General features: G+C 41.8%; 1 protein-coding gene across 7 annotated transcripts; it reads left to right on the top strand.

The window, feature by feature from the left end:
* The first annotated feature begins 1,683 nt into the window (after nt 1–1,683).
* On the top strand, nt 1,684–17,515 carry LOC146520727 (SWI/SNF-related matrix-associated actin-dependent regulator of chromatin subfamily E member 1-like). Of its 7 annotated transcripts, none has more exons than XM_085158073.1 (11): nt 5,598–5,705; nt 6,240–6,297; nt 7,235–7,278; nt 7,923–8,021; nt 9,377–9,457; nt 10,081–10,212; nt 11,140–11,311; nt 11,408–11,580; nt 11,838–11,939; nt 12,155–12,392; nt 15,427–17,515. In XM_085158073.1, exons 2-11 carry the CDS (start codon nt 6,291–6,293, stop codon nt 15,810–15,812), a joined length of 1,434 nt encoding a protein of 477 aa, XP_085014199.1. In that variant the 5' UTR covers nt 5,598–5,705; nt 6,240–6,290; the 3' UTR covers nt 15,813–17,515. The 7 variants fall into 7 exon arrangements, 5 of the variants coding, with proteins under 5 accessions (XP_085014200.1, XP_085014199.1, XP_085014197.1 ...); XM_085158071.1 differs by having other exon boundaries at nt 9,377–9,469; XM_085158072.1 differs by having other exon boundaries at nt 5,700–5,723; nt 9,377–9,469.
* Nucleotides 17,516–25,869: the final 8,354 nt, after the last annotated feature.

Below are 25,869 nucleotides of genomic sequence, written 5' to 3'. Positions count from 1 at the left end.
ATTCTGCGGAGGAATGCCAAGCTTGCTGATGTCTACACCTGCCTTGCATTGGAGGATATGGAGGTTCCAGAGCTCAGTCAACAGTCTACTCGTACAGAGCCCACTGGGACATCTGTACCCACAGTGGATGTTGGTACTGTACAGAAGAGGCTGGACCGTGTTGGCCTGGGTGACCTGGACCTGAAATCCTGTGATGTGTCATTGGACTGGCAAGAAAAGTTGGCTGACCTTGTGGTCAATTATCAAGATGTCTTCTCTCGCCATCATCTGGACTGTGGTGAGGCTAAGGGCTTTGTGCACAGGATTCGACTGACAGATGACAGGCCATTTCGTCTCCCCTACAGGCGTGTGCCTCCTGCCGAATACCACAAGCTCCGCCAGGTTCTTAACGAGATGGAGGAGAGAGACATAATCAGGAAGTCTACTAGCGAGTTTGCCTCACCTCTTGTCCTTGTGTGGAAGAGAAATGGTGACTTGCGAGTGTGCACCGATTTTCGATGGCTCAACAGGCGGACGCTAAAGGATGCCCATCCCCTGCCACATCAAGCTGATTGCTTGGCAGCCCTTGGTGGCAATGCGTTTTTTAGCACGATGGACTTGACTTCTGGCTTCTATAACATGCCGCTACATGAGGAAGATCGCAAATACTCTGCATTCACAACACCCATGGGTTTGTACGAGTATAACCACCTTCCTCAGGGTTTGTGCAACAGCCCAGCCAGCTTCATGAGAATGATGACCTGCATTTTTGGCGATCAAAATTTCCTCAGCCTGCTGTGCTATCTTGATGACCTGTTGGTCTTTGCACCATCTGAGCAGTTAGCTTTGGAGAGATTGGAAATGGTTTTCAGCCGACTTCGCCAACATAACCTGAAATTGGCCCCAAAGAAGTGCTGGCTTCTCAGGAGGTTGGTGAAATTCCTCGGGCACATCATTAATGAGTCTGGTGTGTCCACAGATCCTGCTAAGGTCGAGGCTGTAAGCAATATGACCATTGCGGACCTAATGGAGCCTGATGGGATCACCCTGTCACAGTCCCGTGTCAGATCATTTCTGGGGATGGTGAACTATTACCAGCATTTTGTGCCCAATTACTCTGCCTTGGCAAGGCCCCTCTTTGACCTTCTGTCTGGCCAGAAGCAGAAGCGCAAGGGGCGGGCACGTGTGGGCCGTGCTATGCAATCTCGGAAGCTGACACCTACTGACTGGACACATGATCATCAACAGTCATTTGAGGATCTGAAGGCTGCTTTGGTGTCCTCAGTAGTTTTGGCCCATTCTGACTTTGCTCGCCCTTTTGTCTTGTCCACCGACGCCTCCTTGGATGGGCTGGGAGCAGTTCTTTCACAAGTTCAGGAAGGTGATTTTGTGGCTAGACCAGTTGCATTTGCCAGTAAATCCCTTTCCCGTGCCCAGCAGAAGTACCCTGCTCATCGCCTTGAATTCCTTGCGTTGAAATGGTCTGTGTGTGACAAGTTTAGCCACTGGCTCAAGGGACATGCCTTCACGGTGTGGACTGATAATAATCCGCTTACACACATTATGACTAAACCTCGTCTGGACGCATGTGAGCAGCAGTGGGTGGCGAAGCTGGCATCTTACGAGTTTGATATCAAATATGTCCCTGGTTCTAAGAACATTGTCGCAGATGCACTAAGCCGTCGACCGTTTGTGAAGTTGGCTGTCGGAGAGAGGTTGCTTTGCTGCCCTTATAGCAACCTAGTTGGAGAAGCTCTTCTCATCTCTGTTGGCTCAGTACAGGAGGCATTTCGACAGTCGAACTCCAGTCGACATCTCTTCGATGGCCAGGTCGAGGAGGAGCCTAATGTGGCATGCCAAGAACCAGTCCTTGACTAAAGAAGAGGTCTCTGCCATTTTTGAGACATATACCCTTTGGGAGTCGTGTGCCAGAACGCGTGCTGTTGACATCCTCCAACAGCTTCCACAGCTACTTCTCCCTGCAACAGATGCTCAACCTGTGTTCTCTGAGGGTGAGCTTCGTGAGGGGCAGTTGAGGGATCCTGTCCTCTCCAGAGTGTTGTACTTTGTGGAACGCGGCCGTCGACCTTCCAGGAGGGAAAAATCCAGTGAGTGTGCCATGGTCATTAGGTACCTTAAACACTGGGACAAACTGACGATGTGTAATCGTGTCCTTTACAGAGTATCTAGGGATCAGGTCTCCAAGAAGAAGAGATACCAATTTGTTGTCCCTGATGCCCTTAAACCCGAGGTCCTCCAGGGCACACATGACAATGCTGGTCACCAGGGGCAGTTTAGGAGCTTGTGTCTGGCCCGCCAGAGATTCTTTTGGCCGCACATTGACAGAGATGTGAAGGATTATGTGCGACAATGCCAGCGGTGTGTCATTGGTAAGGCAGCTGATCCTGAGGGGAGGGCACCCCTGGAGAGTATCAAGACATCTGCACCTTTGGAAATTGTGTGCATTGACTTTTGGGCTGCGGAGGATTCTAACAAGAAACCTGTTGATGTGCTGGTAGTGATGGACCATTTTACTAGGATGGCCCAAGCCTTCCCTTGCCGAGATCAGTCTGCTAAACAGGTTGCGAAGCAACTCTGGGACAAGTATTTCTGCATTTATGGATTCCCAGAGAGGGTCCATTCTGACCAGGGGGCATCTTTCGAAAGTCAGCTGGTTGCTGAATTGCTCAGAGTTGCTGGTGTGAAGAAGTCTCGGACGACACCGTACCATCCAATGGGCAACGGTAGTGTGGAACGTTTCAACAGGACACTGGGCAACATGATTCGTGCCCTCCCTCCTGATGCAAAACACGACTGGCCCCGGCACCTCCAGACCCTGACATTCATGTATAACTGTACTGTGCATGAGACAACAGGTTACGCTCCTTTCTATCTCATGTTTGGTAGGGTCCCCCGTCTTCCAGTTGATGTGCTGTTCAAAAACATACTGAAAGATCCTGAAATCAGTTGTTATGACAGCTACGTGGTGTCCCTGACAAAGGATCTTCAAGAGGCAATGGCTATTGCTCAAGGGCATGTTGACAAAGAACAGAGACGTCAGGCTGAGCTCTATAACCGCGGTGTGAAGGGGAACTTGATCGCTACGGGTGATAGAGTCCTGGTTTCCAACAGACGTGAGAGAGGGAAGCAAAAAACAGCAGACAGGTGGGAGTCCACCATATACACTGTCGTTGGTGTGAACCCTGCTACTCACACATATGTGATCAAGAATCCTATGACTGGACAGGAGAGGGTTGTGCACCATAACCTGTTGATGCTTGTTAACTTCTTACCTGTGGACGAGGACAGTCACGCAGATCGCACCTCTTCTTCTGAAGCTGGATCTGGCAATGTCATGGATGCAACGGGATTGCTGTCTTTCTCAGAAAGTGGGGATTCTGTGAACAGAACTCGGCAATGGGTTGACAATTTGTCGGCTGCATGTTTGGACAGCTGTGAGGGCGCTGAACCCTCTAGTCGTGTTTTGAGCATGGCTGATGAGCCTAAGAGTGTGAGTGATTTGCACCATAAAGCCGGTTCAATGACCTCTGAACGAGACTGCTTATCGGCCCCCTCGACTATCACTCAGGGAGGGAACAGACAACTCACGCCTTCCAACCAATCTGGTCCTGGCGATGTACAACCAGTCAGATCTCGTTTTGGACGGATTGTCAAACCAGTCAATCGGTTGCTCCATGTAATGTCCACTCAAGAGGTCGTTAATGATGCAAGTCAGATAATTGGCAAAGTCTCTAAGTCAATATGTCAGGCTTTTCAGTAAGGTTTTTCTTCTACATTGTGGTTTCCAGTTTGGTGTATTCTTTGTTCCATTCTGGTTTTCCATTGCACCACCATGTTTGAACTTCGGTCCCGATACGAGGACATTTCTTTTTCTGTGGGGCATGGTTTGTGTGGGGTGTAGACGGCATCCTGCATCCAGGAGCTGGTAGTGAGTTGGCGCCGCTCACTCTGCTTCATCCTTTTGGGGATACTTCTTGAGTTGGTGTGTCTATATAACCATGTCGGGTCTGTTTTCTTTTGGGTTTCTCTTTTGTTTTGTTGATTTTGGTGGATGCTGTGGGTTGTGCATCTATAATTTTGAGCGAAATTCTGCGGGGGTGGATGTAACAGAGTTAGAAAATAGCTTAATGAATTTCCTCAAAATTGATGTGCTTTGTGAATAGTTGGAGTCACCTGGTGGACAAATACCGCAACTGCAACTGTTAAAGTTCCAAATTGCTGCACAGCGCATGCCTCAGCAAAGGAAAAAAAACTCCCAAGCTGGTGGTAGGTGCTTGTGAGCGAAACTGTTGTCAATTTTGTATGTGTATTAATGAAAACATTCTTATAGTGGTAATTGTCAACATGTATTTTGATTGTAAGCAGTACTAGCATGTATCCTGAAAGTTACAGGCATTTTGATGCATGGGTAGTAACTTTATTCACGAGTAGCATTTTTAGTTAGCATGCTAAGCTAATACTCGTTAGCTAGTCGGGTGCTTTTTGACTTGCACTCAGCTCTAATGTTTCTCTATGAGATTGTAATTGTTCTAATTCTTTTTAACAGAACTGAAGGTTGCCGTTGCTTTACACACTGTTAATGAAGACTGTGTGCTGTTTTCTTTGTACCAGGTAGGCGCTGTTAAGTATAAGTTTTAATTGATGCTGTTGTATAGGAAAAAAAAAAGATGAACAATGATGATTGTTTTATAATAGAAAAGCTGTTTTTATATGTTATTGTTGTTGTTGTTTAGGGAAAAGGAGAAAAATAAATAAATAATACTGCTACTATACGATCACAGGTTTGGTTTCAGCTAGAACTTTTAAAAGAAAGACTTTGTTGATGTTGTGTTGTATAAATATATCTTATTCATTTGTTAAGTGTTATGTTTGGAAAGAAAAAGGAAAAAAACTCCCAAGCTGGTGAACTGAAGGTTGCAGTTGCTTTACACACTGTTAATGAAGACTGTGTGCTGTTTTCTTTGTACCAGTTGCCAGAATAAAGAGGGAGCCCAGAGTAAGGGCAAGTCCAGCGTTGCAGTGCCGTCCTTTCTACATGGGCACAATAGACTCACAGAACAGCAACAGCTACACTGGCTCTGTTGCTGGTATTACCTCTTATTGAATGGGACATTAATTTTATTTTGTAAATTATGATATTTATTTGATGTCACAAAGATGGCTAAACCAGAGTACATTCACTGGCTTATGGCTTGTTAGCCATAAAGAGCAAAGAGCATGAGGTGTCACACTGAGATCAAGTCCATTTTCAGAAAGCCAATTAGTAGCTTCACAACAGGACTTCACCAACTTAGGGTAATAGCTCAGGGATGACAGAACTCTTTTAAACACAGACTCACTGGTTAAAGGATTGACTAATAAATCTTTCTGTCTTTCTACAACCACAGGAATCTCCCCCTGCTGGCCTTTATCCTGGCTTAAGGCATTTGATGGTTTCGCTTTTCTGGCAAGAAGATACATCGATATTTTCCACGGTTTACACATACTTTTAAGTGGTTGGAATACAAAAATTAATAGTTTGGATGTTGGGATATTTTAAATACATGAACAAAAAAAAGTATTTTAACACAAATATACTTTTATTATGAAATGCTCATTTCTTATCCGCCGGACGACCTGCTTGAAAAATATCACTTCCGCTGTGTGCGTGAGAGGCGGAACAAGCGGCCCTACAGAGGGAACAAAGGACGGTTAAGTGAATTGCTGTATGTTATTCCCAGCATGTGTGTATATATAAATATATGCACGAATTTATATTTTAAAAAGTGTCACTGTTGCATTTTGTAACTTCGGGGAAGAAGCGGGAAAACGTTTTCATGTGCCAGAGGAAACTTGGGCTTGTTGATTAATTGATGTTGGTTGATAGCGGGAGCTGGTTACTTCTTCGTTAACCTAGCTTTAACAGCAAGGCTTATACAGACGTCGCTTAAGCGTTTTGCTCTTTAAAAGTGTCACATAGTTTTGAATGAAAGCATATTCGTGTTTGCTTACTTTTACTGTTTGGACCTAGAGTCATTAAATTCGATGGATAACTCGTATGAATATGGGACAAAGAGGTTTTGGTGTCGGCGAGTTTAGCTAGTAGGCCTTGCAAGCTAATGCTAACCCGTTTAACCCAGTCAGTCATTGTTGTTGTTATCCGCTCATTTACCGGTGCTTTTTTCTTCTGCCTCGTTCTACGCCGAAACTACAAAGTGGACTGTAGTTGAGTTCCTTTCTCTTTATGTTTCCCTCTTCAGCTTAACCAGCATGAAAAAAGCCTCCATTCCGTAGGCCGCTTCTCAGCTGCGATGTCAAGTAAGTAAATAAATCAGTCCTTGATATCCTTTATATGCCAACACCTGTCTCATTCTATGGTTCATATATATATATATGCGACCAGTACACTGGGGGAAAGATGCAGGAATACTATTTCATTAAGTAAGAGACTCAGATAACATAAAGCACATTTTTGCGCTGTTTTTGCACATAGGATGCCGTCATGCAGAATTTTAAGCTTTAGGTTTTCATGCTTCATAGTGTCATCCTGTCTAGATCGGTGGGCTTTTCAATAAAAACAACATTGAAGAGTGTGTACAGTTGCACTATTTCTCATAGAATCAGATTTGTGTCCGATATGTACTATCTGCCTCTTTAGTCAGTTCCTTGTGTTGTGTATAGACTCAAAGTCAACTGATTCAAACTGGAGATAGTGATGGTAGCCTTTGTTCTGCTCTGCGGTCACATTGAGTTTGACGTTGCAGAGACATGAGGACTGTGGACTTGAAATGCAGAACACAGTGGTGGAGTTTGAAAATGTACAACTGACAGTTAAGACCCCGAAGAGCATCAGAGTAACACTCAGGACCAGCACAGGCTGGTCGATAAAGTGAAATGCTACAGATCTAGTTTTTTGGCATTAATGGAAATGTAAAAATAAGGAATTGTCTATGGCTGAAAACTGAAAGTAATATTGAATTGCAAAATGTACCTGGGTGACAGCAGCAGTCAGTTGGATTACCTCATATAGAAGTGCATCTCTTTTCAGACATTCATGATGCAGAGGAGTGAAAAATGAGGCTGAAGTACTTTCACAGTAGACAGTTAGGAAGAACCCTCACTGTTCACACTCAAGTGGTATTATTGTCAGGCAAAAGTAAACAGCAGGGAAAACATGTCATTTGTACACAGCAGGTATGCAAGGGTTGACTAACATTTTTTTTTTCTCTCTCTCTTTTTTTTAAACTTTGAACAGAACGACCATCTTACGCTCCTCCCCCTCCCCCTGCCCCAACAACAGTAAGTGTCCCGCTTTTAGCACCAGTCTTAGTGTTCATGGTTTAGCGGCCAAGGGCCATGTTATTTTTTTGCTTCTTTTCTTTGTTACTTTCCTTTAAATCTTTAATGTGTGAACGTGCCAAGGTTGCCACAAACCTTGTTCTTCAGTTCTCCATCATCTCTTTCACCCCTTTTTCCTGTCATGCCACACGTTTTTTTTAGGTCTTGCACCAAAGGTGTTTGAGATTACTGATGGGGATCAAATTAGTTTGTTATTTGACTGAAGAGCTTTGCAGAATCTACCTTGGCTGATGTTATTAGAAGACATATATGTGAAGTAACAGAGTCAACATGCTTGTTTTGATGCTTTTCATTTCCTTACATTCAGATGCAGTGCAAAGCACTGTGTAGAGCTGAAATCTGCTGATACACACTCAGTGCACAACAAAAACTTATTTAACTAATTCTTAATGCCACCCAGTTGCCTTTTTTTGCCTTGCATGATAAGATCATGGAACAAACAAATCAAAAAGTCAACATATATATATATATACATGTATTTTCATGTTTCCCCCTCCTTTTCACTTATTTATGTTTATCCCTCTTCCTCCTCTTGTGTGTGAGCCATTTCTCATTCGTGTTTTGTCTCATTTGTCTTCCATCAGCAAATGCCTTCCACCCCAGGGTTTGTGGGCTACAACCCTTACAGCCATCTGGCCTACAACAACCTCCGACTGGGAGGGAGCTCCGGAGGCTCCAGCAGGGTAATGAATTGATGGAGCAATTTGAAAAACAAATTAAATGTAACAGAAAGTGTAAAGCACAAGTAAATGTTTTGGATTGAATAAAGGGCCCAGGTATAAGAAGAATGATAGGATTGTAAGAAAGGCTTAGCCTGTATATATTGAAGTGGGGAAACTGAATATATGACTTGCAGCTTTAAAGAGCTTCAGTTGCGTGCATAAATGTGTGTTGAAAAAACAAATTAATGCATTTAAAAAAAAAAAAGTAAGATGTGATGTCAGTTGGAACGTAACGTTTGATAACAGCTCTGCTTTTGGAAAAAAATATAAACTGAAGAAGATTTTGTTTTCATATTGACGTGGGGGGGGGGGGGGGGGGGGGGGATAACACGTTTTCAACGTGACCAATCCGGCCTTAACAGTTCCTGCACTGCAGTTAGCAGTAATCAAGTCAGAAAGTATATCTGGTCTTGTCGGACTAGAACACAAGCCTTCCTGTGGGTGTGCATGGTGGCATAGGCAAAACACTACCTTTGTGGTGAATGTGTTCCTTTATTGTTTGAATTATCTTCAAAAGATGTTTTGCCCTAGCCAAACGTTGCTAGTTCTTTCAGCACAACCTAAAACCGAATCTGAGATAACTTGTATCACAACAGTAGTTGCCAGCCTTCTGTTAAACAAGGTTTTTTCCTTCAGGCTCTGAGTGCACTTGCATAAAACGAGATATATTACAGCAGAACAAAACACATAACACAGAGAAAGCAATGCTACAGGAAACTGTTCACTTTGAGAATGTATTTATTTTCCCACTCATTGTGCACTCAGTCAGTGGTGCTGTTTTCGAACATGAACACACATTAGAGCTGGCAGCTTGATTTGTTCACACGTAATCCTCTAGAATTCCAATCCCAAAATAAAGACAATGTTGGAATTTCATTTTTTTGTAACAAAATCAAAGTGAACAGCCAAAACAAAAAAAAAAAACACCCAGTTAGGGGGTGATAGTAATGAGCAGCCTGTGAAACATCTAAACATCATTTGCCTTACAGAGATGCTCTGAAACACTTAAAGCCATTCTTTGGCTTGTAGAACATCTTAACACATCAAAATTGTTTTTATCGGACTGTATGAAAGCATTAAGGAACATTTCAGTATTGTGTATTGTCATGTTTACATTCACATCTGTTGTTTTACCTTTTCCACAAACCATATCCGACCATAATCAGCAGATGTTTTATGATAGTTTTTGTTTTTTCTGTTCACTCTCTAAACCTGTCCCTTGTTTGTTTGTTTCCCTTTGGCTTCATACCTTCCATCTCTCCATTCATACTTTTTCCTCCTTCTTCTTTGTGCCCCCTCTCTCCTTCTTTCCACAGAACTCCTCGGGCATCACCGTCCCAAAGCCTCCCAAACCACCAGACAAGCCACTGATGCCATACATGCGGTACAGCCGGAAGGTAAGCAGGAAGGTAAGACACCCATCCACGGTGTCTGCTTTTACTGCTTGTCCTCCCATCCCCCTGAAAAGCTGGCAGGGGTTTGAGGGTGGGAAACAGCCAAGCCATGACGCCTCACCACCACCTCAGCCACCTAGTGGAGGCTCTCCACTTTGTTTCCGTTGACTCACAGTAGCCTTCTGTGTTTTGTCAACATGCAAAATTGCTACATCTCCATATGTTTCCTCGTACGGGGATAATCTGTCCCTGGCACTCTATTTTTCCCCCTTATAGGCTCATCTCTTGCCTGCTTTTCTCTAGTTTCAGAGCTGTAATTTTAACACTGTATGCTGAAAAACATCTAAAGGATCCTGCATTTAGAAAAAAATTGAATTCCATATATAAGTGAATATTTTCCATCATGCTTTCTTGCAGCACTTAAGTAGTTATGCTTTGCCTTACTAATAATTTCATCCAGTTAGATCTTACAACTGTTTCTTACCTCTGTACTTTGCCTCCTGTATTTCCTTTGTATTGTAACAGTCAACGTCATTTGATCCTGCCTGATTGTGTGTGTGTGTGTGTGTGTGTGTGTGTGTGTGTGTGTGTGTGTGTGTGTGTGTGTGTTAATGTGAATATGAAAGGTATGGGACCAAGTAAAGGCTTCCAACCCAGACCTGAAGCTGTGGGAGATTGGAAAGATTATTGGGGGCATGTGGAGGGACCTGAGTGATGAAGAGAAGCAGGACTACCTTAATGAGTACGAGGCTGAGAAGGTAAGGAGGAGCAAGAGTCTAAGGCTACGTTCACACTGCAGGCGAAAGCGCATCAAATCCGACTTTTTTGACCCTATGCGACCCATATCCGATCATGGTATGACAGTGTGAACGGCACAAATCCGATATTTTCAAATCCAATCTGGGTCACTTTCGTATGTGGTACTGAATCCGAGACATATCCGATGTTTTAGAAAGCGACTGCTGTTTGAATGTTCACGTCGCATTAAATCCGTCTTTTACGTCACTGACACAAGACAGACGCCAATTATCAGCGCCGGAGACGTGCCCGAGAAGACATCGTGAACGCTTCCTGGTCATCCAGTGTAGATGGGTTAGGGTTAGTGAAACTGTTTGGAAGTCAACGTTGGAGAAACGTGAACATTTTTATTTGTACTGCATAATCTGCAGATTCTGACAGAAATCTGCAACTATCCTTTGAAGCACCGCTCCTCGCTAAACAGCAATAAGGATCATTATTAGGCCATATGTAAATAACAAAATGACTTTATAACTTAAAGCAAAATTGGGAAACGTAAAGTCCGAAGCAAGTCTTTATATTAAGGGCCATCAGTCAAACAATACTGTTTGGTCTGGATCTAAACAGAGCGTGTTGTGCGTGACGTCTTCTTTTGCGCATGCGGCCGCTTTGAGGGTTCACATTAGAGCGCGTTTGCTGTCACATTTTATTTGTAGTGTGAACAAGCAGACAAAAAAAATCGGAACTGAGCATTAAGACCTGCAGTGTGAACGCAGCCTAAATTTCTTTTGTAAGTAACCCGTTGCTCTTGGATACCTTCTTTACATGTTGGCAGTTCAACAGCAGTTGTAGAAGTGACAACTAAAGAATCCCTGCATTGAAAAATAAGAAATGATCAGAGTTGTTTTAAAGGGCTTGTTTTCTTTTCCTGTCCCTCTTCCTCTTAGATTGAGTACAATGATTCTTTGAAGGCCTACCACAACTCACCTGCCTACTTGGCCTACATCAACGCCAAGAACCGGGCTGAGGCGGCAATGGAGGAGGAGAGCAGGCAGAGGCAGTCGCGTATGGACAAAGGAGAGCCGTACATGAGCATTCAGCCTGCTGAAGATCCTGATGGTAGGTTAATTCTGAAGATATCTATGATTTTTTTTTTAATCATGGCTTCACAACCTCGTCATGGTTCTGCCCATCTTGTCTTTTCGCTCCACCTAGATTATGATGATGGTTTCTCAGTGAAGCACACAGCAGCTGCTCGCTTCCAGAGAAACCACCGGCTCATTAGTGACATCCTCAGTGAGATTGTGGTGCCTGATGTCCGCTCTGTGGTCACCACAGCCCGCATGCAGGTCCTCAAGAGGCAGGTCCAGTCTCTTATGGTGCACCAGGTATGTTAGCAGGACATTTTTGCTTCTATTTTGTTACTTTGTTTTTTAGCTTGTAAAGCTATGTGTGTAACTATTACTCAAACTGACTTCAAAAGCATTGTTTACACTTTAATATAAATGTGCATTCCTCAAAGGGGATTGGCTTCCTTGTGACAAGATTTTTGCTTACAACCAAAAGTAGTTGCACTAGTTTTATAAGCTGTTTCACATTTAAAAGGAAGGATCTATTCCTGCTGATTGATTGCTTGTGATTTCAGAGGAAACTTGAAGCTGAACTTCTTCAGATCGAGGACCGCCATCAAGACAAGAAAAGACGTTTTCTGGAGACCACTGACTCATTCAATACTGAGCTGAAGCGGGTAAAGCAGCACTGTTTATTTACCTAGAGAGAGCTGAGTGTGTAGGAAGAAAGAGCTTTATTTGTAGATGACTAAACATCCCTTTAGATAAAACTTTGTCACCACAGACTGTTATGTGTTGTAAGTATAGGCCTACTACTTTCCCTTTGCCTTCAGTCTTATGACATTTGCAACTTTTTAAATTTTGTTTAATTGAGAGTCTTGTGTGTTTCCAGCTGTGCAGTCAGAAGGTGGAAGTGGATATGGAGAAACTAGCAGCGGAGATGGCTGCTGCTGAAGAGGCAGCAAGGCGCCGGGCAGAGGAGCGGGAGCGGGAGGCCGCTGAGCAGGCGGAGAAAGCTGCTCAACAGCAACAGGAGGCTGCTGGAAACAAAGCTGCAGAGAAGAGCAGCACTAATGCTAGCCCCACCTCAGGGACCAAGGAGGAGGACAAACCTACACCAATGGAGACAGGTACCAGTGGGGGGGACACAGAGACATACACAGGGGGGGTGGGGAGGGTGTCTGGTTGGTGAGTCTATCCTTGGGTGCTTCATTCTGCAAGCCAAATATCCTTGGGAAAAATACAATCCCCAAGATTCATCCATTGATGTGTGAGAATTTTTGAAAATATTTAAATATAGAAGGAAAGTGCTTGTGTGAAAAAGGCATGTTGGATAAAACGCTTTAAATCTTAAAACTTGTTTGGATTTAAGTACAATCATAATCCACCTGATAGCCACTGGTTGATGGAAGAGTCGTTCAAAGTAGGGGTGGGTTTTTATAATCGATTTATCGATTAAAATCGATTCTGGCTTGGATTACGTAAAATCGATTCATTAAAATCCTGAATCGATTTTTTAATACAAATTTATTTTGCCCGAAATGCCAGAATCTCTGGTGAAATCTCACAAAATTTCAACAACCACCAAACAGCTAAAACAGTAAATGAGAGCAGGAACATGGATTCTGCACAAAGACTTAAACACACAGCGCAGCCCGCGGATCAGAATCAGTTAGATGTCGAATTTCTCACAGTCGGGGCTGAAAGCCAACAGCTCGCTGATTCTGATCTGTCGGCGGGTCCGCGCTTTGTGTTCACGCCCTTTATGCGCTGATTGTAAAGCTGTTAGTTTGATGTCTCTCCAAACAATATTGACCGAACCAGCAGCAAAAGAAGATCCAAACTACGCTTCACATAAACATCGTCATGTATTCACTCTGACTTTTACTGTTTTGCTTCTACCATGAGGCACAGCTCTCTCTCTCTCTCTCTCTCTCTCTCTCTCTCTCTGTACTGTTTTCTGCATTATTCGCTTGCTTGTACGCACAAGTCTACCTTTGTTTACAGCGCTATCGGCCGACTTTTTTTTTCTTTCCGTTTTATATACTTCCGAAAAGAAAACCTAATTTCTGCCGTTCAATGCTGAACAAATTTAAACTTTTTAAAATTATGCAAAATGCAAAACGCTAAGCCGTGTGTCTAATAAAACCGCTGTAACTTCAGAGGTAATGTTCATATGTTGATTAATGGTTTTCTTTCGTTTTTGATGTACTGCAGAATATTTTTATAAAATCCCAGGCCAGGAAAAATCACCTTCATGTGTTTCTGTGTTTTATCTTCAGCTACTTTGACACAAATGCATCTGCTGTGATGCTCACACCTTTGATAAAGTCTTGCGTGTGTCAGCTTCCTTTTTATAGATACAAAAATATGTAAATGTACTGATCTGAATTATAATATTTCTGACTGTCAAAATTCCCCATATTCAAATCGAAGTGAATCGAATCGAATCGAATTAAATCGAATCGTGGATCGAATCGATTCTGGACCTTGTGAATCGGAATTGAATCGATTCTAGAAATCAGTGACGATACCCAGCCCTAGTTCAAAGCAGTTTCACTGTATATAGATAGGTTTGGTCAGTTTTAGTTAATTTTTTCTTTAACTGTTTTATTAATTTTGCAGAGCTCACAAGCAGCAATGAACATTTAATTCAGATTTACTGGGACGTTACCCAGTTATGACTCCCCACCTTTGATGTGTACTATAATGCCTTCATTATTTGTATTGATTTAATTGTGGGACCAACAGAATGAATGAAAAGTTGTTTTTTTTAATTACTCCAAATTGTAAGTGTTGCTAATGACTAACATGGCTGTCAGCTTATTACTAATAGTTAAACAGCTAGCTAATGTGCTGCATGATAGGTTAACATTTATGAAAACTGTTTAGTACTTAGATGTTGTTGAACCAATACTTCTACTGGCCTCTCAAAGTGCTTTAGTGCTTGTACAGCGCTTTGAGGTGACTGTTGTTTTTGATTTGATAAAACCGGATTGGATTGAAACTGCTGTAAACGTCAGGTACAGCTACTATTACTTTAGTTTTAGTTGAGTTTTACCTTGTTTTAGCAACATCTCAAGTAAAATTAATCAAAACTGTTTAGTGGACACACCATTAAACATCGTTTATACAAATATTGCACTTTTAAGAGTGGTTTAACAGTTAAATCTATTCTTCATTAATCAGGTTTTAAATGTCAATGACATGTGTCCTTAACCCTTTAAGACCTACCATAGAACCAAGTCCGCCAGAGCTTATATTATATTTTTACATGCTGTAGTGCCATTTTTGGGAGCATTTCAAGTTGCTATACATCAATACAACCATTATAGCCCAGATTTTAATAATATGTATGAATTAAGTGCATAGTGATTACAGAAATTGCAAAAAAGTGCAATAAACTACAAAAAAAATGAAAATCGTTTTTGCTTTTTTAACATATATTTCTAGTTAGAGAAATTTAAGAGGCTTATCCCTCAAAACTGTAAATACAAAAAAGTTGCACAAAATAGTTTCCCACCACAGGAAATTTTGAGTGCCTTCACAGTTTTATTTTTGAAATACACCAATTTTTATACACTGCAGGAAAAACGAAAATAAATATTATACTGCAAATTTGCAAAAAAGCAGCATATGCATCAAAATAAACTATTTCCAGCAGTGCAATATGAGTCCTAAGCATCCCAGAAACGACACAGAAAGTCATAAAGTCAAACATAACTTTTAAAAACACCAGTATAGGCTCATGAGGCCTTGATGGTAAAAAAAACTACATTTCCGCGAAAATGACGTCACTTCCGGTTTCGGGCAGGTCATGGCGGACATGCGATAGTTCGCGCTGACGTCTAATCCAATGTAGGAAGTGTTATGAACAGCTGATCGGATCGGCAAAGCGTGTTTCTAGAATATTATGTTTTTGTTGCTGCAAGTGCTTTTTATGCAGTTTTTGCAAAGCTATATGTGGAAGGAAACTGTGACCGAGGACAAGCTGATGGTATAAGATGTAAGTACAACTCCTCAGGTTTCATATGGAAAAAAAATTATTGCGCTAGCTCACGCAAAACAGAGCGTGCCCGCTCCGACCGGTTTTAAAGGGTTAAAGACGGCTTATTCTTAAATCAGATGTGTTTATACCAAATCTGCATCCATTCCTTTCTTTAGATGAGGCCGCACCTGCAGAGCCGCTTTCAGACCCCCAGGTGGCTCCACCACCACCATCTGATACTTCATCATCTTCCTCTGATAAAGCAACACCTCCCCCTGAGCTCCCCAGGGAGAGCAGTACTCCCAACAGCAGTGCCCCCAGTGATGATGGGGGCAGCAGCAACAGCATGCCTCCTCCACCCTCAGACATCCCACCTGGAGCAGCAGCATCAGGAGCATTCCCAGACCCACCTGTAGGCCAAGACGCCAACCTCAGTACAGCTAATCCTAATGAGGCTGCAGCACCAGCCCCTCCCTCAGAAGAAGCAACCCCTCCACCACCACCACCACCACCACCACCACTACTGACCCCCAGTCAGAGCAGCCAGCAGTACGATATGTAGTAGTGCTGGCTGTAAGTGATGGGTGTAGATGTCCTCCTGGTGCTGCAGCTCTCCCTCTCTGGATGGAGCAGCAGTGTTGTAGTGATGCAGAAGAAGTGGCTCTGTAACAGCTGAGAAATACTGATTGGTTGAGAGGTGTAAAAGTAAAGTCAATACAAAAAAAATTGTGCGAGAGTGACGTAGGTTTTCATCATCCAGCTTCATGTAGCTGCACCAAACGCAGGGAAAGTAGGATTTCCTTTAAAGCTCTATGCTTCCTGTAACTTTACTCAGCATGCCTGGTCTGGTAATCTGACTTAATTGAAATGTCACCAAAGAGTACAACACCTGGCCCTCTTTGAGTTTGTGCTCCAGGCACTGTGAGAGCATTTCCTCTTTTCTAATCATGTCACTTGATGTTATTTTTTTAAAGTAAGCAGATACACACTCAGAAATAGGATAACACAGGGCTGTGAAACAACTGCTCAGCACCACCGAGTCTGAAAGTCCATTTACTTTTATCATCAGGGTTTGTATCACGACTGACTTCAGAGTGAAACGGCTTCAGATGAACGAGAAAAAGCAGCCACGTGCCCCTTATAGTTCAAATAAACACCTGAGATAAGGCTTACTGTATAGACAGGATGTGGTTGAAACGCACACATCTGCATGCATTAAGCACATTAACAACCAGTCACAACATTGAAACCACCTCGCTGCTGTTGTCCACCTCATTACTGCAGTGTGAGTGTATCTATGATGTTGTGCTGCTGCTGCAGCCGAGCTTGTTGATATGCAGCAGCGATTAGGTGAATCTCAACAACCAGATGAAGGCTGGTTGCCAAGTTTTCCCAGCGCAACTGTGATGATAATGAGAGGTTTCAATGCTGTGGCTGTTAGGCTCCATGTATGTGTGTTTATCTTTTGGACCACTGCAGAGTTTTATTTTGTAATTCATTTTGAGAAACCTGACATATGTTAAAGGGCCAGCTCTGACAAAAGGACCTCAATATTTTCGGCTCTCACTTATTGAAAAACCTCAATTTTCTAGATACATTTCATTTGCAGAACTACTACTGTTACTTTTTCGTCTTTTGAGATTTAGTGAACCTTATTAAACGAGTGTAATCCAGGTCAACCTTGGTAATTTGTACTCTTGAATCAGATGCCATTTTAACACACACCCTTGTAAAGTCAGCATCAATTGTTTTTTCCATATTCTGCATGTTTGGCTATGTACTAACCTTACCCATGTATGAATCTGAGTGCAGGTCTTGTATAGCTGGAGATGAGGAAAATTAAAGTTCAATACAAAACGCATGAAGATCCCAGCAAATAAATAATGATGGGATCATCTCCAGGGTATTTTTAAAAAATCTGAATAACATGTCTTGCTTTGAGTGTAAAACATTAACATGGATGTTTGTTCCCCTATATTGAAGTCTAAGTAGAAAGAACTGACACTTGTACTCAGTTAATTTAATTTTTGCTCATTTAACCTGTAAAAGCTTTGTTTAGACCACAGATTCCTGCTGGCACTACATGCATCTAACTTCACCAGAGAAATGCACAGGTAACCTCACTTATGCATTCAAAGGACTGTTTTCTTACTTGGACTGTTTTTTGGTAGTATGCCTGTCCTTTTTTTTTTTTTTTTTTTTGCATTTTTCTTTTCTACTGTCTGAACTTGTTGACCCAAATAAAGATGATTTGTCTTTCTGCTACTCCTGTTGTTTCTTTGTTTTTGTTTTTTTGTCTTGTCTCCCGAAAGGAAGACTGGATAAGGGGGTTAGTGACAATTTCACTCTCGGAGAAAGATGTTAAGAGTGAGCCAGTGAGTTTTGCTAAGAGGAGTGCTCGGCAACTGATATAATCTGGTACCGAAAGCATATACAGGTCCTTCTCAAAAAATTAGCATATCATGAAAAGGTTCTCTAAGCGTGCTATTAACCTAATCATCTGAATCAACGAATTAACTCTAAACACCTGCAAAAGATTCCTGAGGCTTTTAAAAACTCCCAGCCTGGTTCATTACTCAAAACCACAATCATGGGTAAGACTGCCGACCTGACTGCTGTCCAAAAGTCATTCATTGACACCCTCAAGCAAGAGGATTTTGCCCCCATTTCGCTATATAAATAAACATTATATAATATCTCCAGCTGAAGCACAGAAATTGGGGACAGACTTATAAGAGCAAAGCCTGCAGCTCCACCGCAGGAAATAAGGAGGAAGTCTGACTGTTGAGGCTCAACTTTCCAAAGAGTTTCCACGGAGTGATGAACATTTTAAAAGCCTGGAATCAAAAAGTCTGATGTAAAAAAAAAAAAAAGTCAGATTACAAGAAAAAAGAAGAAAACAGGTGGAGGACACGGAGCTGTCAGCCTCAGGTGAGAAACCCACTGCCAAAGTTTCCAAGGAATTATACTGCAAGTGATGGTCAAAGTCATTTTTATCGTTTGTTCATAAGAAGGAATTATAAATGTAATCCTAAAGTAGTAAAATATTGATAAATTACAGATTTATGTGTATGCACTGTTAGTAAATGAGGCCCACTGAAATAACCTTACTCTTGCAAGACATGTATGTTAAATTCAACATCATTTTGGTGGTGTTCTTTACATACTGGCGATCCTTCTAACTGTACTGTCACAGAATTACTTGATATTGCCAAGTCATTTAACTAAGTGCATCTAGGATCTGGGTTTTAATCTTGGCCAGTCTATAAACTCCCTGCAAATGTCTGATTTATATGAAGGGATTTTGGTCTGACCACAAATGTGTAATTTTTGATACAGCCAGTATTTTCTTCCCAGAAGAAAACCATTTACATTTTTAATGAGCACCTGACAGCCAGGTTTTCAGCTCTCCTTTCTCACGTCCTCATCACCATACCTATGTTTTTGGACATCAGCGAAATCTTATATTTCTGGTTTGATTATTAATAATAATAATCATCATCATCATCATCAGGTGGGAAATAATATATTGGACAATTTCCAATTTGGTGTCCAACAAAACCACAGCATGGAAACAGCATTAATAAAACTTACTAATGATATTCTTATTCGCTTTGGATAAATATAATCCTACTAGGTTTAGCTTTAGCTTTTGACACCACTGATCATGCCACTTACCAACAAGTTGCACAAGTGACATCAGTGGTACTGTTTACAAGTTTTGGCATACTTAAGGTCCCTGAGTTGTTGACCTGTGGCTTTGTGTTTTATGGATTCATGATGTATTCTTTTGGATTTGTCATAGTATTCATGTTCAAGACTTATTTTGTCCCCTGTTTAAATTAGTGCTTCTGAGTTTGTCATCTTTGCTTTTAGTTCTTGGTTTCTCTTTAGATAAGAAGTTATTTCTGTTTCAAGTTCGATGGAAACATCTACATTAGGCAAATAAAAATCTTCAAAATGTAAGAGAACTGTTTTTATTATTATTATTAATTTTGTTAGATTTTTTTAAATATCGGATGTTGGAATTAATTGTATATAACTATAATAAATTTGGTACAAAAAACAGAGAGAGCATTTAATTCCTTTTCTGCTGTCAGCTCAGCAGACTGAGCTACACTGTAAAAAAAATATTCCGTAGAAAAACGGGAAATGTCCTGGTAATTTTCTGCCAGTACATTTTCTGTTTTTGACGGAGTTTTCTGTAAATGATAAAACGGAAAATTCTGTAGATTTACAGTATAATTCCTGTATCATTAACTGATATTTTCCGTTAATAGAAAAATTTAAATTTCTGTTTATATTACTATTTCCAAGCACTCCTTTTCACTGTAACTCATTAAATATAGTTCTTTATATCCTTATACGTACATTTCTATGCAATTACAACCTAGTACACCATGTACTCAAAAATTTATAAATTAAAACTTAAATTAATTTGTGCTTTGTACACAACAACATTGGTACAATTAATGTTAAATATTCTTTTATTCTCCTTAACTCAAACACTATACTAAAATATAACAACAGCTTCCATCTTGTCATAAAACTACTAAACAGCTGATACATGAACAAAATAACTCACAAGCTTTCAAATTTGAGCATTTTTATTTCCTTGAAATCAGGTTGCCCTCATGTAAATGTGTTTATTTACATTCATTCAAGTGGCTACCAAGTGTTTTCTTCAAACAGGACACCTGACAATGTTCACATTTAATAATATCCAGAGTACCTTTTAGTTAGAATCACTGCCTTGTGGTAGTTTTGCCTCAGCCAAATGGTTAAGGTGTGATTTGCATCCATGTCTGTCCACTTATGATACAGTATACACAAACAAAAACCTCTGCTTGTGCGCACAGACCCTAAATCACAATAAATAAGACAATAGTAAGACAAATTACTACAAAGTGTTGTTAACTCTCTTCATATACCAGTGTGACAAAGTCCTGAATGCAGCCTGCATGTTAGTCCATCAAGGTCCATCTGAGCTTTAAATAAACTACACTCCGCTTTTCCTTGGATTTTCAGAGTTGCTCAGTTCATACAGGAACTGCAGCAGTCGGGGTTAACGTGTCGCTGTGTTGCTCCTCCATGTCAGCCATTGAGACTAGTCGCAATTTATTCTGAGGAAAAAAAGAGAAACAACAAGACATTTTTAAAAAGTTTGTATTTTTATATATTTTTTTACCTAGAACATAAACAACATAAACAAAAAAAGGGCTGTGCAATATGACGATATATATCAGATGACGATATAAAAATGTCTATCGTTTCATATTATACACTATTGTTTGTTTTGTGGTGTTGCAAAATAAACTGTTTACGGCAATATTTTTTTCATGATTTTGATGGTCACTGTAGTGGATATATTATTTCTTAAAGTTCTCTCTTTCTCTTATACTTACAATAACCACACTATGGACGGACAAGTGACTGTTTTTACGCGTACTTTCGTTACCAACAATGACGGTAAAACCATTGTGTGGCTCCACCGTCCACTTGTTTATTTTACACATAAACCTTTCACAATAAAGCTCAAGTTTCTGTTGAGACTTTTCAAAATAAACTGAAATGATATACATTATTCTCAAACATAAAATTTCAGAATATGCATCAAACAAATGACCTCAAATAAAAACATCAAGTAACTATACATGGCGCTTACAGTCACCACGCAGATGAAGGCACAGAGAATACCAGCATGGCCAGCAAGGATGAGGCAGAACTAGCTAGCTCCAAACAGAAGGACCAGTCAAAAGAAATCAAGGACCTTATTGTTAAACGAGGGGCTACCTCTGTAGCATGGAAATGATTTGGTTATGAAAAGTCTGACACGCCCCAGAAAACTGTACTATGCAAATTATGCCACAAACTGGTCCCCACCACCACTCAAACACAACAAACCTCTTTAACCACCTACACAAGAATCACATGAAAGAGTTTCGAGAGAGTTTACGAATGAAAAGCAAAAAAGAGCCATCAGGTGCTCAAAATAATCCTTAGACTCAAACGTTAGAACAGGCTTTTCCTCGCAGCACGCCGTGTAATAAATACTCGGAAAGAAAATGGCGGCCATTTAAACTCATGTCTAAATATGTATAGTTTCACGCATCGGTCAAAACACTCAACTCCAGGTACACGACGCCCAACTGAAAACACTTCACATAAGTCGAGTTGCCCGAGAATCACAGAATTTACAGAAAATGCACTATTTTGTGATATATATCATTATCAGGAGAGATATGTCTTACATTGGGATGTGAGATTTTGGTCATATCACACAGCCCTACAAAGGATTATAATTCACGTAGAGCTGCATACACATAACACCATTCTGTTGCAACAAAAGCAGTTTATAATTAAAGTAACGTACATACCTTGAAAAACTAAATCAACCACAAAATTAAACTCACCTTGTTTCTGTAGAGAAGGTGATCAGGGTTTTTCTTCATTTCCTGAGACCAGCTGCTCTGGATCATCACCAGCTTGTATCTTCATCTTTTTTTTCACTCGGGGAAGTCTGTCCTTTTCTTGGCCATTGCTCTGCACTGGAAAACCAAAGTGTGTGATCAAAGGTGAAATAAGGGATATTTTTCCACTGAGTGCTTCAAGTAGTGATAGCTGTTGATGCATTTCTCAAATAATCTATAAGGATCTGGATTTTTAAGAAAGATACAAATATCTCTGCTTATATTTGGCTAAACGCTTGATAGAGACACAACAGTTTATAATATGTCAGCATCCCCCACAAGGCATATAAATCCCCTGCACACCAGCACTGCGCTTACATTATAGTTCAATCAAGAAATAGTTATTATTGATTTATTATTGAATTTTTTAGTAATAATTATTAGTATTTAATCACATTAGCACAGTGGGGTGACAAAAATATTCCACATACTAGAAATGCTGCTCAGCATTTCATAAATGACATTTTCAACAAATGTTGGAGTAAAAACACAGTTACAGGGAAAATGTGTCTGTCTGTAAATATTAACTAAACATTTCTATGTGCTACAAAATAGACATAATTGTAAATGTGCTGAGGTGAAACTATACTTTCAATAATATTACCACTACAGTCTGTTAACCACCGAAATAATCTATGCTGGTCAGCTAGCTAAAAGTATTTACTTTAGCAGCCCAAATTAGAGGCTAACATTAGCATTACCTCAGGAGGTAGAGCAGGTCATCTATCAATTGGAAGGGTGATGGTTTGATCCCTGGCTCCCCCAGTTTGCATGCTTTTGTGTTGCCTTGACTACTCTCTGCAGCCCCACTTTATCCGCCTTAGTGCAGCTGCCGTACCATACTGTGAATGCATGCGTGAGGTTAAAGATTGGTTCAAGAGTAATTCTCTTGTCCTGAACGAAAAGAAAACGGAGATCGTGGTATTCGATGGTAAAAGCCCCTGCGACCAATTGTGTGCTGCTCTGATACCTTTTGCTAGCTCCCCTTCTGATTATGCCAGTAATTTGGGCATATTACTGGATAGCTTGTTTAAATTTGACAAGCAAGTGTCTGCTGTAGTGAGGTCTAGTTTTAATCAGCTGCACCTCATCAATACAATCGCAGACTTTAGAGGGAAAACCAGCACACCGCAGACCACGGCCTCTCTGTGTGAGGATCTAAACGTATTCTACGCTAGATTTGACACAGCGAACACCATGAGATCGGACAGCGGATGACGTCAGCGCGCACACTGTGTCTGAGGAGGATGTGTGGAGGTGCTTCAGGAAGGTGAACGCACGCAAAGCTACTGGTCCAGACGGGATTCCCGGCTGTGTCCTCAAGTCTTGCGCGGCTCAGCTGGCTGGAGTGTTTACACACATCTTCAACCTTTCTGTCTGTCTGTAGTCCCAGCCTGCTTCAAAATGGCCACCATCGTCCCTGTACCCAAATCCTCCACCATCTCCTCATTGAACGACTGGCGACCTGTAGCCTTGACCCCCATCGTGAGCAAATGCTTCGAGAAGCTAATCAGGGACTTCGTTTGCTCTGCACTACCCGACTCACCGGACCCTCTACAATTCGCATACCACCACAACAGGTCCACTGATGATGCCATAGCTCTGACACTACACACTGCCCTGTCACACCTGGAGAAGAGACACACGTATGTGAGAATGCTGTTTGTAGATTACAGCTCAGCATTCAATACCATCGTTCCCTTGAAGCCGGACAGGAAACTGCAGGATCTAGGACTGAGCAGCTCCCTCTGCAGCTGGATCCTTAACTTCCTGTCTGACAGACGCCAAGTGGTCAGGCTGGGCAGCATCACCTCATCCCCCATCACACTGAACACTGGTGCACCACAGGGGTGTGTACTGAGCCCTCTCCTGTACTCACTCTCAGTGTTGGGGAGTAACGGAATACATGTACCGCCGTTACGTATTTAAAATACAAAATATGAGTAACTGTATTCCGTTACAGTTACCGTTTAAAAAGGTGGTATTTAGAATACAGTTACTTTGTTGAAATAAATGGATTACACGGCGGTACTTCCCTGTTTCATATTGTGGCGGGTCAGGACTGTTTGGGTTTTGTTTGACAGCTACGTTCTGTTGTTCCAGGCGGCAGCGTTACGGTTGCCATGGTTACAGGGTGACGCTCTCTCTCTGTGTGTTTCCTGGGTGAGAGAGGCCTTTTTGTTGTTGTTGTGCTAAGCTAATAGGCAGAATGCTACAGGTATAGCTCTAAAGAATGTAGCATCATAGGCAGTGTAGTCCGTGCTGCAGGGAGAATGGACTGCCATACACGTTATGTGTCTGTGAGCGAGGGAGGGAGAAAAAGGAAAAGTACGAGCTGTCATCGAGCAAAAACGGGAGCTGGAAGCATGTAAATATAATAATAACCACTGCAGCCAAGAAGAGAGCCTGACGAGCCCAGTTGTAAATAAGCTATTAAGACTCGACTGTACACCGTGTTTGTGTTTTCCTCTGAAACAATAAGTCCCATTGCAGCAGCCTTTCAACGCCTCTCTCTGTCTCTCGCTAGCAAAGTTGACCCAGACAACAAAGTAAAGCTAGTTTTCGGCTACGAGCCCGACACAGAACCCACCGTATTAGCCAGAGGTCCCTTTACTACGGTTCGGAGCCGCGAACCTTCAGTAACAGTAATAAATCACAGCAATAGTACATTCATGTAGTTGTAAACAGCATGATAATATATTAAGTAATCCAAAGTATTCATAATACGTTACTCTCATTGAGTAACGTAACGGAATACGTTACAGAATACATTTTGGGGCATGTATTCTGTAATCTGTAATGGAATACATTTTAAAAGTAACCTTCCCAACACTGCTCACTCTACACCTACAACTGCACGGCCACTAACAACTCCAACATCATTGTGAAGTTTGGTGACGACACTACAGTGGTGGGTCTTATCACCAACAGTGATGAGACAGCTTACAGGGAGGAGGTCAGCGCCCTGACCCACTGGTGTCAAGACAACCATCTCACCCTCAACGTCGCAAAGACAAAGGAGTTGATAGTGGACTTCCGGAGGTGCAGAGAAGTACACACCCCCATCACCATCAACGGCGCTGCTGTGGAGAGAGTGAGCAGCTTCCGCTTCCTTGGTGTACATCTGGCTGAGGATCTTACGTGGTCAGTACACATAAACAAAACAGTGAAGAAGAAGCAGCAGTGCCTCTTCTTTCTCAGGAGACTGAAAAGATTTGGCATGAGCCCCCGCATCCTCAGGACCTTCTATCGCTGTGCCATTGAGAGCATCCTCACTGGATGCATCACCACCTGGTACGGCAACAGCACCGCTTACAACCGCAAAGCTCTCCAGAGAGTAGTGCAGCGTTCTGAACGGATAATTGGAGGTGAGCTTCCCTCCCTCCAGGACATCTACAGGAAGCGGTGCCTGAGGAAAGCGGGGAGGATCATCAAGGACTCCAGTCACCCCAGCCATAAACTGTTAAGACTACTTCCATCAGGAAGGAGGTTCTGCAGCATCCGGTCTCGAACCAGCAGACTGAGAGACAGCTTTTTCCATCAGGCCATCAGACTGCTGAACACGTCATAGACACCTCACCCTTACTACTGGAACTTCAACATTATGCACTCCACGCCTTTTGACAGGTAGCAGGAAATTTTCTTCCATCACTCCTGTTCTTGCTGGCTTGCACTGGCTGCCAGTTAAATACCGTATTCAATTTAAAATACTACTTTTCACTTACAAAATTATCAATAATTTGGCGTCGAGCTACCTCAATGAGCTTCTTAGGTTACACACTCCTGTCAGAGCACTTAGATCTGCTACCCAACTTCTTCTGGAGCAACCTCGCTCTCGGCTGAAGTCTCGCGGCGACCGTGCGTTTGCTGTAGCTGCCCCAGACTTATGGAACAATCTTCCTGTTGCTATCTGGGCGTGTGACTCTATGCCACTGTTTAAATCATGGCTGAAGACTTATTTATTTAATCTTGCTTTTCCACCTAGTTAATATTTGATGTGTGTTGGTACATTTTTATCCATTATGCTTGTTAACTACTTTTATGGTAGTTAACAAGTGGTACAAGGTCAGCAGCAGGTTGGAGTCCAGTTTATGGCGTCGGGTGGAATGTGCACAGCCGTGATGATCCCTACTGTTAGCTCTCTTGGTA

This window comes from Neolamprologus multifasciatus, chromosome 4 (assembly GCF_963576455.1).
Source record: "Neolamprologus multifasciatus chromosome 4, fNeoMul1.2, whole genome shotgun sequence".
Classification (NCBI taxonomy): domain Eukaryota; kingdom Metazoa; phylum Chordata; class Actinopteri; order Cichliformes; family Cichlidae; genus Neolamprologus; species Neolamprologus multifasciatus.
The sequence above is the reverse complement of the archived record's forward strand: the minus strand, read 5'-3'. Positions and strand labels throughout refer to the sequence as shown.